General features: G+C 41.8%; 3 protein-coding genes across 13 annotated transcripts in view; 2 read left to right on the top strand and 1 right to left on the bottom strand.

Annotated features, from left to right (window-relative positions):
• LOC6497253 (tyrosine-protein phosphatase Lar) overlaps nucleotides 1-6,684 on the top strand; it is a 113,735-nt gene extending 107,051 nt beyond the window's left edge. For 7 of the 11 annotated variants that reach the window (XM_014906107.3, XM_014906098.3, XM_001962430.4 and 4 more), the window contains 5 exons: nucleotides 1,203-1,342; nucleotides 1,400-4,741; nucleotides 4,928-5,038; nucleotides 5,098-5,403; nucleotides 5,462-6,684. In XM_014906107.3, the coding sequence (XP_014761593.1) occupies nucleotides 1,203-1,342; nucleotides 1,400-4,741; nucleotides 4,928-5,038; nucleotides 5,098-5,403; nucleotides 5,462-5,530 (3,968 nt within the window). In that variant the 3' untranslated portion in view covers nucleotides 5,531-6,684. Of the gene's footprint in view, nucleotides 1-239; nucleotides 249-1,202; nucleotides 1,343-1,399; nucleotides 4,742-4,927; nucleotides 5,039-5,097; nucleotides 5,404-5,461 lie in introns of all 11 variants that reach the window. The other 4 variants (XM_044716423.1, XM_044716424.1, XM_044716422.1 and 1 more) reach the window with 1 other exon arrangement.
• A 4,511-nt stretch (nucleotides 6,685-11,195) lies between these two features.
• On the top strand, nucleotides 11,196-11,944 carry LOC6497254. Its single transcript, XM_001962429.3, has 2 exons — nucleotides 11,196-11,288; nucleotides 11,349-11,944. Exons 1-2 carry the CDS (start codon nucleotides 11,253-11,255, stop codon nucleotides 11,901-11,903), a joined length of 591 nt encoding a protein of 196 aa, XP_001962465.1. The 5' UTR covers nucleotides 11,196-11,252; the 3' UTR covers nucleotides 11,904-11,944.
• Nucleotides 11,945-12,252: 308 nt separating this feature from the next.
• LOC6498287 lies at nucleotides 12,253-15,624 on the bottom strand. Its single transcript, XM_001962428.4, has 7 exons — nucleotides 15,415-15,624; nucleotides 15,170-15,276; nucleotides 14,564-14,785; nucleotides 14,071-14,500; nucleotides 13,269-14,009; nucleotides 12,800-13,203; nucleotides 12,253-12,734 (listed from the first exon to the last, which is right to left on the bottom strand). Exons 1-7 carry the CDS (start codon nucleotides 15,533-15,535, stop codon nucleotides 12,399-12,401), a joined length of 2,361 nt encoding a protein of 786 aa, XP_001962464.2. The 5' UTR covers nucleotides 15,536-15,624; the 3' UTR covers nucleotides 12,253-12,398.
• Between the last annotated feature and the right edge of the window lie 16 nt (nucleotides 15,625-15,640).

A 15,640-nucleotide genomic window follows, 5' to 3' on the forward strand; every position in this document is an offset into this window, starting at 1 on the left:
TATACTATAAAAAAAACTCAAATAACTTTGCTTGGCCAATCGCACCTTGCACTACTTGCTCTGTTTCGTGCACCTTTTTTTGAATGCAAATCAAAATGGAAAACACAATACCAAAAACTAAAATCTTTTTGAAACTTTTTGATGTGAATACGAAATTATTGCGAAATTTGATTTTTGAACGCAACCTTTAATGGATGGTGGTTAAATATATATAAATAAACTATTTTAAAACTATTTAGAGAAAAAGAGTGAGTATATTTAATGGTTGACTATGTATTATGTTTAAGAATGCCCACTATAGCAACTGATGCACACGATCTACATATTACCATACAATTCTCTTTCCATATCTTTTTTATACATTTTTCCCCTACTGTGTATTTTTTAAAATTGGTCCAAAAATTGTTGACCGATAACTAAAAAAAAAGAAATGAAATCTATTTTGTTTTTTGATGTTTCTCTATTTCGACTTTTTTGAAACTCTTATCGAGCCGCAAATAAGGGCCGGCAAGGATTTAAAGTGCTACTGAAAAAGGGGCACCATTTTTAGCGAATATATATATAAAGTACATTATTTAATTTTTCTACCACTATACTACGTTTTTGCACAGAACCGAGTAAAATCTTTTGAATGCTTACATGTTTGTTTTTGCCAAGTGAATCAAGATGGATATCAAAGCCGAATCGATTTTGATAGCCAGCGTTTTGTGTACATTTTTTGACATACTCTATAAGAAATGGTCTATATTAAACCATATTACTATAGCAAGGTATAAACTGCACCTCCTATTGACTTTTGAGCACCTATTCCTATTGAGCAACCCCTAATACTATATACCTAGCACCTAAGAAGCACTCTTTGTGATTTACTTCCTCCAGTTCCCTCTTCAATTTTAAGTTACATCGTTTTTGTCTGTGATGTGGTGATGACGTTTACTTGGAACTAAGTTTGTTCTGGTTCTGTACTACCAGCATATATTTCTGTATATATCTTGGTCTTAGTATCTAAGAACTTAGTGTTAGACTTTTAGCTGTTTATCTCTATTAAATGTAAACCATTATACCTTGTAAAGGGTTAAGTAAGTTATCTTTAGATCATCTTAGCTATAAGATAAGCTACTTTTAAGTGTGTTACTTTATGAGTTGTTTTCGCCACTGTAAGTTCTTTGATCTAACGAGCTTTTTTTCGCCGTCGACTGTAGTGCCCGGAGATCCGCAGGATGTTAAAGCCACTCCCTTGAACTCCACGTCGATCCACGTCAGTTGGAAGCCACCACTCGAAAAGGACCGCAATGGCATCATTCGTGGCTATCATATACACGCCCAGGAGCTGCGAGATGAGGTATGTTTTGATGTTTTTCTGATTCTTCTAACCTAAACCGTTTCTCTTTATAATCAGGGCAAGGGCTTCCTCAACGAACCCTTCAAGTTCGATGTGGTAGACACTCTGGAGTTCAATGTAACAGGCCTGCAACCGGACACCAAGTATTCCATCCAAGTGGCTGCCTTGACCCGGAAGGGCGATGGTGACCGCAGCGCAGCAATTGTGGTAAAGACGCCCGGAGGAGTTCCAGTTAGGCCCACAGTGAGTCTAAAGATTATGGAGCGTGATCCAACGGTCTCCATTGAGCTGGAGTGGGAGCGTCCGGCACAGACTTACGGTGAACTAAGGGGCTACCGCCTGCGCTGGGGTGTCAAGGATCAGGCTCTGAAGGAGGAGATGCTTTCGGGACCCCAGATGACCAAACGGCGCTTCGATGATCTGGAACGTGGTGTGGAGTACGAGTTCCGCGTGGCGGGCAGCAACCACATCGGCATTGGTCAGGAGACAGTAAAGATATTCCAGACACCCGAGGGAACGCCGGGTGGACCACCGTCGAACATTACCATCCGCTTCCAGACCCCGGATGTTGTGTGCGTGACTTGGGATCCCCCTACAAGGGAGCACCGGAATGGTCTGATCACCCGCTACGACGTCCAGTTCCACAAGAAGATCGACCATGGCCTCGGATCTGAGCGAAACATGACCCTGCGCAAGGCGGTTTTCACCAACCTGGAGGAGAACACCGAGTACATCTTCCGGGTGAGGGCCTACACCAAACAAGGAGCCGGACCCTTCAGCGAGAAACTGATCGTGGAGACGGAGCGTGACATGGGCCGAGCACCGATGTCCGTCCAGGCGGAGGCCACGTCCGAGCAGACGGCGGAGATCTGGTGGGAGCCAGTGCCCAGTCGTGGTAAGTTGCTGGGCTACAAGATTTTCTACACGATGACGGCTGTGGAGGATCTGGATGACTGGCAGACGAAGACCGTGGGACTGACGGAGTCCGCTGATTTGGTGAATCTGGAAAAGTTTGCCCAGTATGCTGTGGCCATTGCGGCGCGTTTTAAGAATGGTTTGGGCAGGCTTAGCGAGAAGGTAACCGTTCGCATCAAGCCGGAGGATGTGCCTCTGAATCTCCGTGCCCACGACGTTAGCACTCACTCGATGACCCTCAGCTGGTCGCCTCCTATTCGTCTCACCCCTGTCAACTACAAGATCAGCTTCGACGCCATGAAGGTGTTCGTGGATTCGCAAGGTTTCTCCCAGACCCAGGTGGTTCAGAAGCGGGAGATCATACTGAAGCACTACGTGAAGACGCACACGATCAACGAGCTGAGTCCGTTCACCACCTACAACGTGAACGTGAGCGCCATACCATCGGACTACTCTTACCGCCCACCCACCAAGATCACTGTCACCACCCAGATGGCCGCCCCCCAACCCATGGTCAAACCGGACTTCTACGGAGTGGTCAACGGCGAGGAGATACTAGTGATACTGCCGCAGGCCTCCGAGGAGTACGGCCCCATTTCGCACTACTACTTGGTGGTGGTGCAAGAGGACAAGTCCAATCTTCACAAGATACCCGATCAGTTCCTCACAAACGAGCTGCTCCCGGGCTGGAACAAGCCGGAGCGTTCCAACGCCCCCTACATAGCCGCCAAGTTCCCGCAACGCTCCATTCCGTTCACCTTCCATTTGGGTTCCGGCGACGACTACCACAACTACACCAACCGAAAGCTGGAGCGGGAGAAGCGCTACCGAATCTTTGTCCGAGCAGTGGTAGACACGCCCCAGAAACATCTCTACACCTCGAGTCCCTTCTCGGAGTTCCTCTCTCTGGACATGAGGGAGGCGCCTCCGGGCGAAAGGCCACACCGACCTGACCCCAACTCTCCCTCAGAGCCGGAGGTGTCTGTCAACCGTAACAAGGATGAACCGGAGATTCTGTGGGTGGTGCTCCCGTTGATGGTGTCCACCTTTATTGTCTCCACCGCGTTGATAGTGCTCTGTGTGGTGAAGAGGCGCCGCCAGCCGTGCAAGACCCCGGATCAGGCGGCAGTAACCCGTCCGCTGATGGCCGCCGACCTCGGAGCTGGACCCACGCCCAGCGATCCCGTGGACATGCGACGGTTGAACTTCCAAACCCCCGGCATGATCTCACACCCGCCCATTCCAATCTCGGAATTTTCCAACCACATAGAGAGGCTCAAGTCCAACGACAACCAGAAGTTCTCGCAGGAATACGAGAGCATTGAGCCGGGCCAGCAGTTCACCTGGGACAACTCCAACCTGGAGCACAACAAGTCCAAGAATCGCTACGCCAACGTGACCGCCTACGACCATTCGCGTGTCCAACTGCCGCCAACGGAGGGTGTGTCCGGGTCGGACTACATAAACGCCAACTACTGCGATGGATATCGGAAGCATAACGCCTATGTGGCCACCCAGGGTCCACTCCAGGAGACCTTCATCGACTTTTGGCGCATGTGCTGGGAACTGAAGACTGCCACCATTGTGATGATGACGCGCTTGGAGGAGCGGACCCGGATCAAGTGTGACCAATACTGGCCGTCACGTGGCACAGAAACCTACGGCCAAATCTTTGTGACCATTACGGAGACCCAGGAACTGGCCACATACAGCATTCGGACCTTCCAACTGTGCCGGCAGGGCTTCAATGATCGACGGGAGATCAAGCAGCTGCAGTTCACCGCCTGGCCCGACCATGGAGTGCCCGATCATCCCGCCCCGTTCCTGCAGTTCCTGCGACGCTGCCGCGCCCTAACGCCACCGGAATCCGGCCCCGTGGTTGTCCACTGCTCGGCAGGAGTAGGTCGCACTGGATGCTACATTGTAATCGACTCGATGTTGGAGCGGATGAAGCACGAAAAGATCATCGACATTTACGGACATGTGACGTGCCTGCGAGCGCAGCGTAACTACATGGTGCAGACCGAGGACCAGTACATCTTCATACACGACGCCATCTTGGAAGCCATCGTCTGTGGGCTGACGGAGGTGCCCGCTCGCAACCTGCACACCCACCTGCAGAAACTCTTGACCACGGAGCCCGGCGAGAGCATCTCTGGCATGGAGGTGGAGTTCAAGAAGCTCTCAAACGTGAAAATGGACTCGTCCAAGTTTGTTACGGCCAATCTGCCATGCAATAAACACAAGAACCGCCTGGTCCATATCCTGCCGTACGAGTCCAGCCGCGTCTACCTGACCCCCATCCATGGCATTGAGGGAAGCGATTACGTCAATGCCAGCTTCATCGATGGTTATCGCTACCGCTCCGCCTACATCGCCGCCCAGGGACCTGTCCAGGATACCGCCGAGGACTTTTGGCGAATGCTCTGGGAGCATAACTCCACCATTGTGGTGATGCTCACCAAGCTCAAGGAAATGGGCAGGGTATGTGCTGATCAAAAGAGAAACCAATGTTTCATCATCACTTTTATTAAAATTGTCTTTGAAATCGAAAGAAATGAACAAATTAATTTCTATGACTTTCAAGTTCAAAGAAGTAATTTAAAATAATTGATAATGTTTTAAAGTTAAAGGTCTTTGGTACTAATTATATGATTTATATTTGTGTAGGAGAAATGCTTCCAGTACTGGCCCCACGAGCGATCCGTGCGCTATCAGTATTATGTTGTGGACCCCATTGCTGAATACAATATGCCGCAGTACAAGTTGCGCGAGTTCAAGGTTAGTGAATCTAAACACTTAAATGATTATTTAAGGTTAATACTATACTATTTCCGCAGGTGACCGATGCTCGCGATGGCTCTTCGCGCACCGTCCGACAATTCCAGTTCATCGACTGGCCAGAGCAGGGAGTGCCCAAGTCGGGTGAGGGATTCATCGACTTTATTGGACAGGTGCACAAGACCAAGGAGCAGTTTGGCCAGGATGGACCCATCACTGTGCACTGTTCCGCTGGTGTGGGTCGGACGGGTGTGTTTATCACCCTCAGCATTGTCCTTGAGCGGATGCAGTACGAAGGAGTCCTGGATGTTTTCCAGACCGTGCGCATCCTGCGCTCCCAGCGACCGGCAATGGTGCAAACCGAGGTGGGTTATTATATTTTATTCAAATTGGAGCTTCATTAATGTACCGTTCCATTTTTAGGATCAATATCACTTCTGCTACCGCGCTGCATTGGAGTACTTGGGCTCATTCGACAACTATGCCAACTGAATCAACAGCGACACTGATCGCCCTGGCCATAGAACAAATTTGTGAACATTCGAAATTCGAAAACTACGCATAATACGCATTTACGATACAACGGATATAATAACTAAAGTATTATAGCCAGCTACTGCCCACACACGTACTTACACCTATAACTATATACGTGGATATGTTTTAGTTTGTAAGCGCACCTCTCCCCGCCCCACAGATTGCGTTACAATCACGTTTCTTTTGGGGCATCGGTCTTTTTATGCGATTTATTTTTATTGATAATGTGAACTAAAAAAGACTGTTACACGTTTAATTATCAGTAATTTGTATATCAGCCCATATATGTAAACTTCTCATATATATGTGCGTCAAGTGTTGCTTGATCTATTGGAGAAAGTCAATCATCTTGTAGTTTGTGGAGCTGCCGCCCGAATGGCCAGGAACGGAAGTGCGGGCGAGCACTCCACCGGAAATCGATACATATTTGAACTAAGGACTTGGTAGCTGTTAGTCTTACCGCCTAAAGCGAATCTCAAACAAATGGATAGGATGTAAAAGCCATTGAAAGATCAGTCAAAGGGAAATTAATCCAATAAACCTTACAATCTAGTGTATGGGTACTACAATCAATCAAATACTAATATGTTAATCAGTTTTAATATCTAGGTTCTATTATAAAGCATTATAAACACTCCGTGCAATTAGTCAAAGGTCTTGCATAGTTCATATTTTCTAGGCTGCTAGTTTCTAAAATTATTTTTATCGAATCAGACCCACGTTTTGATCTCCCTGATCTGAAAAAGGTAGATAATCTAAAAGGACTGGTAGAAACAAAATCTTGGTTGACTAAACTAAAATATGTGCTTTTCCCCCCCCCCCAAGGAGACTTACACAAATACTTCCAGCTGATAAGCTAATCACAAATTTAACCTCATTCCCGATTCTTCTGCTTAGTTTTCCAAAACATTCCTGTACATACCAGAGTAAAACCCAAGCTAGCCACGTATGTGTAATTTAGATCCGAAAGCTAAACGATTATTGTACCTAAGGTGTATGAGGGCATAGAGATAACCCGTGCCGAACAGATTAGAAGGATAACTGTAGATATGTACTGTAGCATACAATTTTTACAATAAACATAAATAAAAGCGGCACCCACACACAAATAGGCAATGCGTGAAATTGGCAATAGCACGTAGGACACAGAATAATGTATATAACTGATAAGATGTTTTGCAGATCGTTTGAATTCGGCCTCGTATTTATACATAATATATAGAAAGACGTTAGCAAGCAAATGCTTAAAAGCAAACTCTAAATTATTAGCTGAAAAAACACATGTTAAAAAACAATAGTCATATGTAAACTAAATATTTATACGATATACCGATATTTGTTATAACTACATAACGTAGCACGTTGCCCCGCCAACAGGATCGAAGGTGTTAGCCATTAGTAAATCTTGCTGAGGTTTTTCGGCGGCCGGGCATGTTTGGAATAATATGAAAAATAAATAATTAAACTATAGCGTTAGCAGCAATAGATGTCTAGGTAAAAATAACCCTGCAGAATGTTGCAATCGGATTAAATATAACATATAAATCAATTGAAGTGTACGAGCGTATGTATATTATAACTAAAATTTTGTCGGCTTGTCGAATTCTGTTAAATTATAAATTGTTTCATATGTTTTACCAGACAGACGGATATAAGATGTTTTAGTGGTAACACAGTACACAACAAAGCATAAATTAAAATGATTATACTAATCAATGACAAGACAAGCGTATGTATTTCGCGAAAAATTATTAATAAGAGATAATATTATGTTTAAAAATACAATATAAATTATGTATCATTTTCAAAAAAACGCAGAACCCAATGGCAAATAATAAAAATACAAAAACCTATACAATTCTGCGATTTTATTTTAAAAGGAATTTTTAAATGTTAATCCTTTACAAAATACGACACGAAATGGCTTTAATATTTGCTAAAATGTGTCTCAAAAGTTGATATTTTAGCCACTAGGGTCTAAGCTTGGTCAACAAGGCTCTGGGCGTCAATTTAGCAAAGGGAAAATTCCATATTTTTGTCCGATCACCGAATATTATGCCTTCCCGTTCTTAGATCTTCGAGTACTATAATCCTACATCAAAGCCTGGCCAACTAAAATCTGACCCCATTTTCGAAATTTTTCAAAGGGGTAACATCATGATTTTGGCCAAAAATCGATCGAAAATTTTATTTATCGATTTTCAAGATATTTTAATGCAGATTGCAGCCAATTAGAACCCCGATTCGTAAACGGTATTCCTTTCCCGAATACGACCCGAAATGGCTTTAATATTCGCTAAAATGTGTCTCAAAAGTTGATATTTTAGCCACTAGGGTCTAAACTTGGTCAACAAGGCTCTGGGCGTCAATTTATCAAAGGGAAAATTCCATATTTTTGCCAAAAATTGTCCGATCACCGAATGTTATGCCTTCCCGTTCTTAGATCTTCGAGTACTATAATCCTACATCAAAACCTGGCCAACTAAAATCTGACCCCATTTTCGAAATTTTTCAAAGGGGTAAAATTTTATTTATCGATTTTCAAGATATTTTAATGCAGATTGCAGCCAATTAGAACCTCGATTCGTAAACGGTATTCCTTTCCCGAATACGACCCGAAATGGCTTTAATATTCGCTAAAATGTGTCTCAAAAGTTGATATTTTAGCCACTAGGGTTTTAACTTGGTCAACAAGGCTCTGGGCATCAATTTATCAAATGGAAAATTCCATATTTTTGCAAAAAATTGTCCGATCACCGAATGTTATGCCTTCCCGTTCTTAGATCTTCGAGTACTATAATCCTACATCAAAACCTGGCCAACTAAAATCTGACCCCATTTTCGAAATTTTTCAAAGGGGCAACATCATGATTTTGGCCAAAAATCGATCGAAAATTTTATTTATCGATTTTCAAGATATTTTAATGCAGATTGCAGCCAATTAGAACCCCGATTCGTAAACGGTATTCCTTTCCCGAATACGACCCGAAATGGCTTTAATATTCGCTAAAATGTGTCTCAAAAGTTGATATTTTAGCCACTAGGGTTTTAACTTGGTCAACAAGGCTCTGGGCATCAATTTATCAAATGGAAAATTCCATAATTTTGCCAAAAATTGTCCGATCACCGAATGTTATGCCTTCCCGTTCTTAGATCTTCGAGTACTATAATCCTACATCAAAACCTGGCCAACTAAAATCTGACCCCATTTTCGAAATTTTTCAAAGGGGTAACATCATGATTTTGGCCAAAAATCGATCGAAAATTTTATTTATCGATTTTCAAGATATTTTAATGCAGATTGCAGCCAATTAGAACCCCGATTCGTAAACGGTATTCCTTTCCCGAATACGACCCGAAATGGCTTTAATATTCGCTAAAATGTGTCTCAAAAGTTGATATTTTAGCCACTAGGGTTTTAACTTGGTCAACAAGGCTCTGGGCATCAATTTATCAAATGGAAAATTCCATATTTTTGCCAAAAATTGTCCGATCACCGAATGTTATGCCTTCCCGTTCTTAGATCTTCGAGTACTGTAATCCTACATCAAAACCTGGCCAACTAAAATCTGACCCCATTTTCGAAAATTTTCATCATGATTTTTGCCAAAAATCGATCAAAAATTTTATTTATCGATTTTCGTAGTATTTTACTGCAGATTGAAGACAGTTAGAACCATGAATCGTAAACGGTATTCCTTTCCCGAATACGACACGAAATGGCTTTAATATTCGCTAAAATGTGTCTCAAAAGTTGATATTTTAGCCACTAGGATCTTAACTTGGTCAACAAGGCTCTGGGCATCAATTTATCAAATGGAAAATTCCATATTATGGCCAAAAATGGGCCGATCAACGAATGTTATGCCTTCCCGTCCATGGATCTTCAAGAACTATAATCTTACATCAAAACCTGGCCAACTAAAATCTGACCCCATTTTCGAAATTTTTCAAAGGGGTCATGATTTTGGCCAAAAATCGATCGAAAATTTTATTTATCGATTTTCAAGATATTTTAATGCAGATTGCAGCCAATTAGAACCCCGATTCGTAAACGGTATTCCTTTTTCGAATACGACACGAAATGGCTTTAATATTCGCTAAAATGTGTCTCAAAAGTTGATATTTTAGCCTCTAGGGTTTTAACTTGGTCAACAAGGCTCTGGGCATCAATTTATCAAATGGAAAATTCCATAATTTTGCCAAAAATTGTCCGATCACCGAATGTTATGCCTTCCCGTTCTTAGATCTTCGAGTACTATAATCCTACATCAAAACCTGGCCAACTAAAATCTGACCCCATTTTCGAAATTTTTCAAAGGGGTAACATCATGATTTTGGCCAAAAATCGATCGAAAATTTTATTTATCGATTTTCAAGATATTTTAATGCAGATTGCAGCCAATTAGAACCCCGATTGGTAAACGGTATTCCTTTCCCGAATACGACCCGAAATGGCTTTAATATTCGCTAAAATGTGTCTCAAAAGTTGATATTTTAGCCACTAGGATCTTAACTTGGTCAACAAGGCTCTGGGCATCAATTTATCAAATGGAAAATTCCATATTTTTGCCAAAAATTGTCCGATCACCGAATGTTATGCCTTCCCGTTCTTAGATCTTCGAGTACTAGAATCCTACATCAAAACCTGGCCAACTAAAATCTGACCCCATTTTCGAAATTTTTCAAAGGGGTAACATCATGATTTTGGCCAAAAATCGATCGAAAATTTTATTTATCGATTTTCAAGATATTTTAATGCAGATTGCAGCCAATTAGAACCCCGATTCGTAAACGGTATTCCTTTCCCGAATACGACCCGAAATGGCTTTAATATTCGCTAAAATGTGTCTCAAAAGTTGATATTTTAGCCACTAGGGTCCAAACTTGGCGTGGCGTCCGATTTTGTCGAAGAGGACACAAAGTTATTCGACTAGTTTTTCCAAGTTGCTACGCAAATGAAAGAAAAGTTGACGGCATCCTCCATATCCCGCGAAAGCGGGAACTCGAAGGACATTGAAAGCCACGATACCCTTATTTAGCGAGTCCTGTCATCGAAAAATAGGTGCTAGCCTAAGAAAATAAACTATTAAAGCGTCTTTAAAATAAAGCGTGCAACCAAAAAAAATGAATATTTCTTCTGTTCTGTTTAGATTTAGTTTATATTTAGTACAAAAATTAAAACAAAATATGTTTTTTAATAACAAACCCCTCCTTTAGAAGCAAGGTCATTTCTTATCGACAAGTTTTAATTTTTTGAAAAAGAATAAAAACAAACAAAGAAAGTAGCAGGTGAATCTATATGACCAGTCTCTGTCGTCACAGATAATTTTGGCTATTCGTTATTCAGACGAGTGCAATTCCCACATGTCAATATATTGGATGCCACTATTAAACACCCTTGCTGAAAAGGAGGTTGCAACGATACGTATACGTAATATGCATTATAGTGCAAGGATATGTAATAAGTTCTGTTTATAGCCCGTTAAATATGAGTTAAAATTAAGACGCAGCCGAATTCTTAAGCCACTTATATTGACAATTTTATGATACCTTCTGCAAGAGTATAACAAAATAAAATAATATAGAGAATTAGTGATAAGATTTTTTGAGAGTCGAGGGTATATAAACACAGCATGGGCTATAATTTCACTTATTTCATAAAATAATACTGAAGATGCGTTGCCTGTGGATAATTGCCGTAGCTGCTTTGGTAAGTGTCTAAGCTGAGTGATCAAAAAAGATTCGTCTAAAAGATTATTTTGATTCCCAGAGCTTTGCCAACGCAGCACCACCACAATCGCAATATGATATTATCAGGCAGTTTTTTGGCTACTTGGAGACTATACAAGATGTCGAGTATCATAACATCCTAGCCATGACGCTCCAATTCGTGGGTAGCATGGTGGAGAATGTCCCGGCCGAAGAACGCGGGCCAGCAACTGCCTCTTTGCAGGCCTATGTCGATCGCGGCCGAGTCGTGCTACAAAGGGGCACCGGGAAGCAGAAAAACGAATACTGCGACAAAATGCAGGAGTTGTTGGAAACTGTGAAGGGCCAAATGACACCCGGCTCCAACGAATCTCAGGTTATCGGAATGAGTTTATTGGGTCTACTAGGTGTGGCAGCCGAGATTGGCGAAGAGGATGCTAAATTCCAGTACAAGTTTACAGAGGGAGCTACGCAAATGAAGGCAAAATTGTCGCCATCCACCATTTCTCGTGAAAGCGAACTGTTCCAAGCGATCGACGAGTATATCAACTCGAAGGATATTCAAGTACACGAAGCCCTTATTGAAAAGGTCCTGTCATTTAGGAATAGGTACTAGCATTGTTAAAACCTCCAAATAAATTTGCAACTAACCATGAATGTATGAATGCAAGTTTTTATTATGAAATCATTTTGATGAAGTCCATTCTGCATTTAAAAAACTTTCACAAATTCTTTATCAATTTCTTGATATTTAAGTCTGAACCACATCTAAAACTGACCTTCAATACATATCAGTGTTTGTGGTCAGAGTGAGAACAAGAAAGTTCAAGGTTTTCTTTTAAATTTATATTTATTTGATAACAAACATTTTAAAAGTGATAAGTAGAAAATAATGATTTTGTCCCAAAACACGCAGTTAGAAAACTAAAAATTTTATTTATGTATTGAAACAAAAGTAAATAATATAATTGTTCAAAACTTTTACAATTTCATTGAAATTTTTAGAAAATCTTTACAATTTTAATGTTTACAATTTTAATACAATTTTTAATGTTTTTTGAAACATAAGTATTTTATAACACAAAAATTCAAAAACATTCACAATGTGCAATCACTTTTCATCCTCTGTAATATCATGGGAACTAAAATCAACTTGGCCTCGCTCCGACAGTATGTTAAGTGGATCCTCGCTCCGCAGATAACCATTGTGCTCCGGATGGGATTCAAACACTACCTCTCCCTTGATGACCCGCACCCGGGGCCCATGAGCTCGAGCCGTAAACTTTACCTTGCCGCAAGTATCAGGCCGGATGCGGCGATGAGCCCGCAAGCCGCTGACAACAACGAAGTTTTTATCGCATCCATAACACTTGTATCGCTTCATACCAATGTGGCGAGATATATGAGAAATTAGGGTTTCCCGGTGGGTAAATTCTAGCGAACAGAACTGGAAAGACGTAGACCAAATAAAATGTAGTTCTAACAAGATAGATTGTGTTTCAGATTATTTACCTTGCATTTAAAAGGTTTTTCGCCAGTATGACGCCGATGATGAACCCGCACCTGACCAGGAGTGCGGAAACGTTTGTCACAAAAGTCGCACTTGTACGGCAGCTCCCCTGTGTGGATGGTTTTGTGAATGCGCAGGGCTCCGTGAGTAGTAAACACTTTCGAGCATTCCGAGCACTGGTAAGTCGAGATCCTCTCTTTAGGTGTCGTTGGTTTATCCTTCTTTTTTTTTCCTGATTGTATTTGACCCGCTGGAGAGATGGAAACTTCCACATCTTCAAAGGAAGGACTTGCCTCTTTCTTTGTTGGAATCTCTGCGAAGCTTTTAGATGGTTCTGATACTTGTGGTTGTGAGTCAAGGCTTTTTATGGATGGCACTGGTACGTTTAAAGCGTTTTTTTGGCGACCTAATAAAAGGTAATTCAATTAGCATTATTTTAAATGATTTTAAGATGAATCTTAATTTACTTACAATCGTATGGCTTTATGGAAACTTTAAGCTTGTTTAATAAATCCGGTTTTAGGCTATGTTCTGTACTTAAATGCGTGCGAAATGCACGATTCTTTTCGTAAGCCCATGGGCAGATGGGACAACTCCACAGGAAACGGAAATTGGGAAACTTTTCGCGAAGCTCCTTCATCACAAAAGAGGATAATGAGTCTAGGAGCACTTCGACAGGTTTTGGACCATCCTTGCGGAATGGAGACTGCAGCACTGTTCCAGGCAATGGCAACGTCTTTTCAATAGATAGTATTTTATTACGGATATCGGAAATCATTTTCATAGACTCTGGCTTGCTTTTCAAATTATCGTACGCATCTAAGATCTCGAAAGGGTTGCGGTTCTGCAGTTGCTTTGGTAGTGTCCATTTTAGCGGTGGCTCTGGCGCCGCAGGGGCAACTGGCGTGGAAATTAATTTACTTTTTTCCACCGCCTGTACTTTGCGTATTGAGATAGATTTTGGGAGATGAAAGGTACTGGATGACTCTTCTACATTGCCCTGACCGACAGTACTCGGTTCATTTATGTTCTCCAAAGCTTCGATTTTTCGAATTTTTGTGCTCGAGGGGAGCGTGATGGACATGCAGTTGGTGGGCAAAGATTTCAATATATTCATTGCAATCGGTTTCTTGTGCGTTTGGTCTGTGGTCTGCTGTATACAATTCATATTATCAATAGATATTTTGGGGGATAGTTTATTGCGACCTTCAGCTGAAAAGAAATGAAAAATTATACGGATAAGAACTTACTATTTGATAGTCACAAGTCTTACCGGGTAGAGCTGGCAAGCGCAGTTTGCCTCTGAGACAAACTGGTAGGTTTGACCAGATACTCTTCGACGGTTCCGAGGGTTCGATCTCCTGTTTAATATCCATCTCTGACATTTGCTCATCATCTGGTTCCGTTTTTACAATTATGGGAGGACAAGTCTCCCATTCCTGAGTATAGTGTGGTTCTGTTTTTACCAAAACATTGTTCCGAACCCGGGGGAAAACTCGTTTACTGCTGGCCACCAACTCAGCCCTGGTTTGCTTAAACTGCACGCGACCACAGATTGCATTACTTACTTTGCGGTGTATCCTAAGGTCCTGGGACGACTCGAAATCTCTTCGACATAGGGAGCAGACAAAACGATAGACAGTGGAATGGTTTTCCATGTGGTTGGCCAGTTTGTCGGCACTTTGGGTTGAAAAATCACAGATCTGATAAAAACAAGTCATTTTTATTGGAAATAGTTCTAGTAGGAATTTATTGATTTCGCTTACTCTGCAAGAGAGGTCACTTCCTGGCTGAGAATGGTAGCGGTACTCGTGTTCTAGTACCTTTTCAAGTGAGTTTACCCAAACTCCGCACATATAGAGGCAAAAATGAAGGTTCTTTTGGTGATTGGAAAGATGGGCGGAATTATCCCGTTCGGTGTAGGACGGAAAGTGACATATATGGCATTCAAATGTCTTTGTATCTTCTGCTGAGGAAGCTTGAAATAACTACAGGAAGAAAGGGGATGATAAAACGATAAAAAAAACTAATATACTGATAAATGGATTATCAAATACTATTTTATATATTTTTCATGAATATTTTAGAAAATAATTAAAGGCTTTTGGCAGTAACTCTAAAATTTAGTGATAAATACTCTCCGCCCAGAGTAGAAACGGTTTTATCGATTGCTGATCACAGAATATCAAGCTCATTTCGTAAGACCCACATTTTTCTTACAATTATTCATTTCGCAAGAGGCTGACCATGTGTGATAACAATAGAAAACTTAAATCTGCATTTTAAACTTAATCGTTACAAAATAGACAGTTAAACTGCTTAGATTTCCAATAATTGAGTAAGAATTTTAGGTTATTCAACCCCCGACGTACCTGTTGCGCATTGAGGATCAAGCGGCGCTCGTCCTCCGTCTCGGTATCCCTGACAGGAACAGTTATCATGTGGGAGCTCTCCTCGATTATTTTCATGGATTCCTCAGCTTCATGTTTGGGGGAAATGATTAAAAATAATTAACTGTTTAACGGTATAGTGCGTAATAAAACGACGATGCTCACACACACAAACACATGCTTTTGCGGCACACGCGTATGTGTAAAAAGCATTACTGAGAGCTTACCGTTTGATATTTCCATGCCACTATCCGTTAAATCATTCTCCTCCACATCATCTGGCTCCATCTTGACCCTGGTGTCGCATATATCCACCACCTCTTGGATTGCTCCAAATCCCACGTCCATTTTTTGACCGAAATCGAGGATCCGAAAGAGCAATGAAACTATACCGCTGCGATCAGTGATGGACGCTTTCGTTTAGCGGGAACTGCGTGAGTAGCGTGAGCCTTG

The sequence above is a fragment of the Drosophila ananassae genome, chromosome 3R, assembly GCF_017639315.1.
Source record: "Drosophila ananassae strain 14024-0371.13 chromosome 3R, ASM1763931v2, whole genome shotgun sequence".
Classification (NCBI taxonomy): domain Eukaryota; kingdom Metazoa; phylum Arthropoda; class Insecta; order Diptera; family Drosophilidae; genus Drosophila; species Drosophila ananassae.

Coding starts and splice junctions, on each gene's coding strand:
- LOC6497254 (XM_001962429.3), top strand. CDS start 11,253: ATGCGTTGCCTGTGGATAATTGCCGTAGCTGCTTTG. Junction 11,289..11,348: donor TAATTGCCGTAGCTGCTTTG/GTAAGTGTCTAA, acceptor TTTGATTCCCAG/AGCTTTGCCAACGCAGCACC.
- LOC6498287 (XM_001962428.4), bottom strand. CDS start 15,535: ATGGACGTGGGATTTGGAGCAATCCAAGAGGTGGTGGATATATGCGAC. Junction 14,010..14,070: donor GCGCTTGCCAGCTCTACCCG/GTAAGACTTGTG, acceptor ATTTCTTTTCAG/CTGAAGGTCGCAATAAACTA. Junction 12,735..12,799: donor AAAAACCTTTTAAATGCAAG/GTAAATAATCTG, acceptor ACGTCTTTCCAG/TTCTGTTCGCTAGAATTTAC.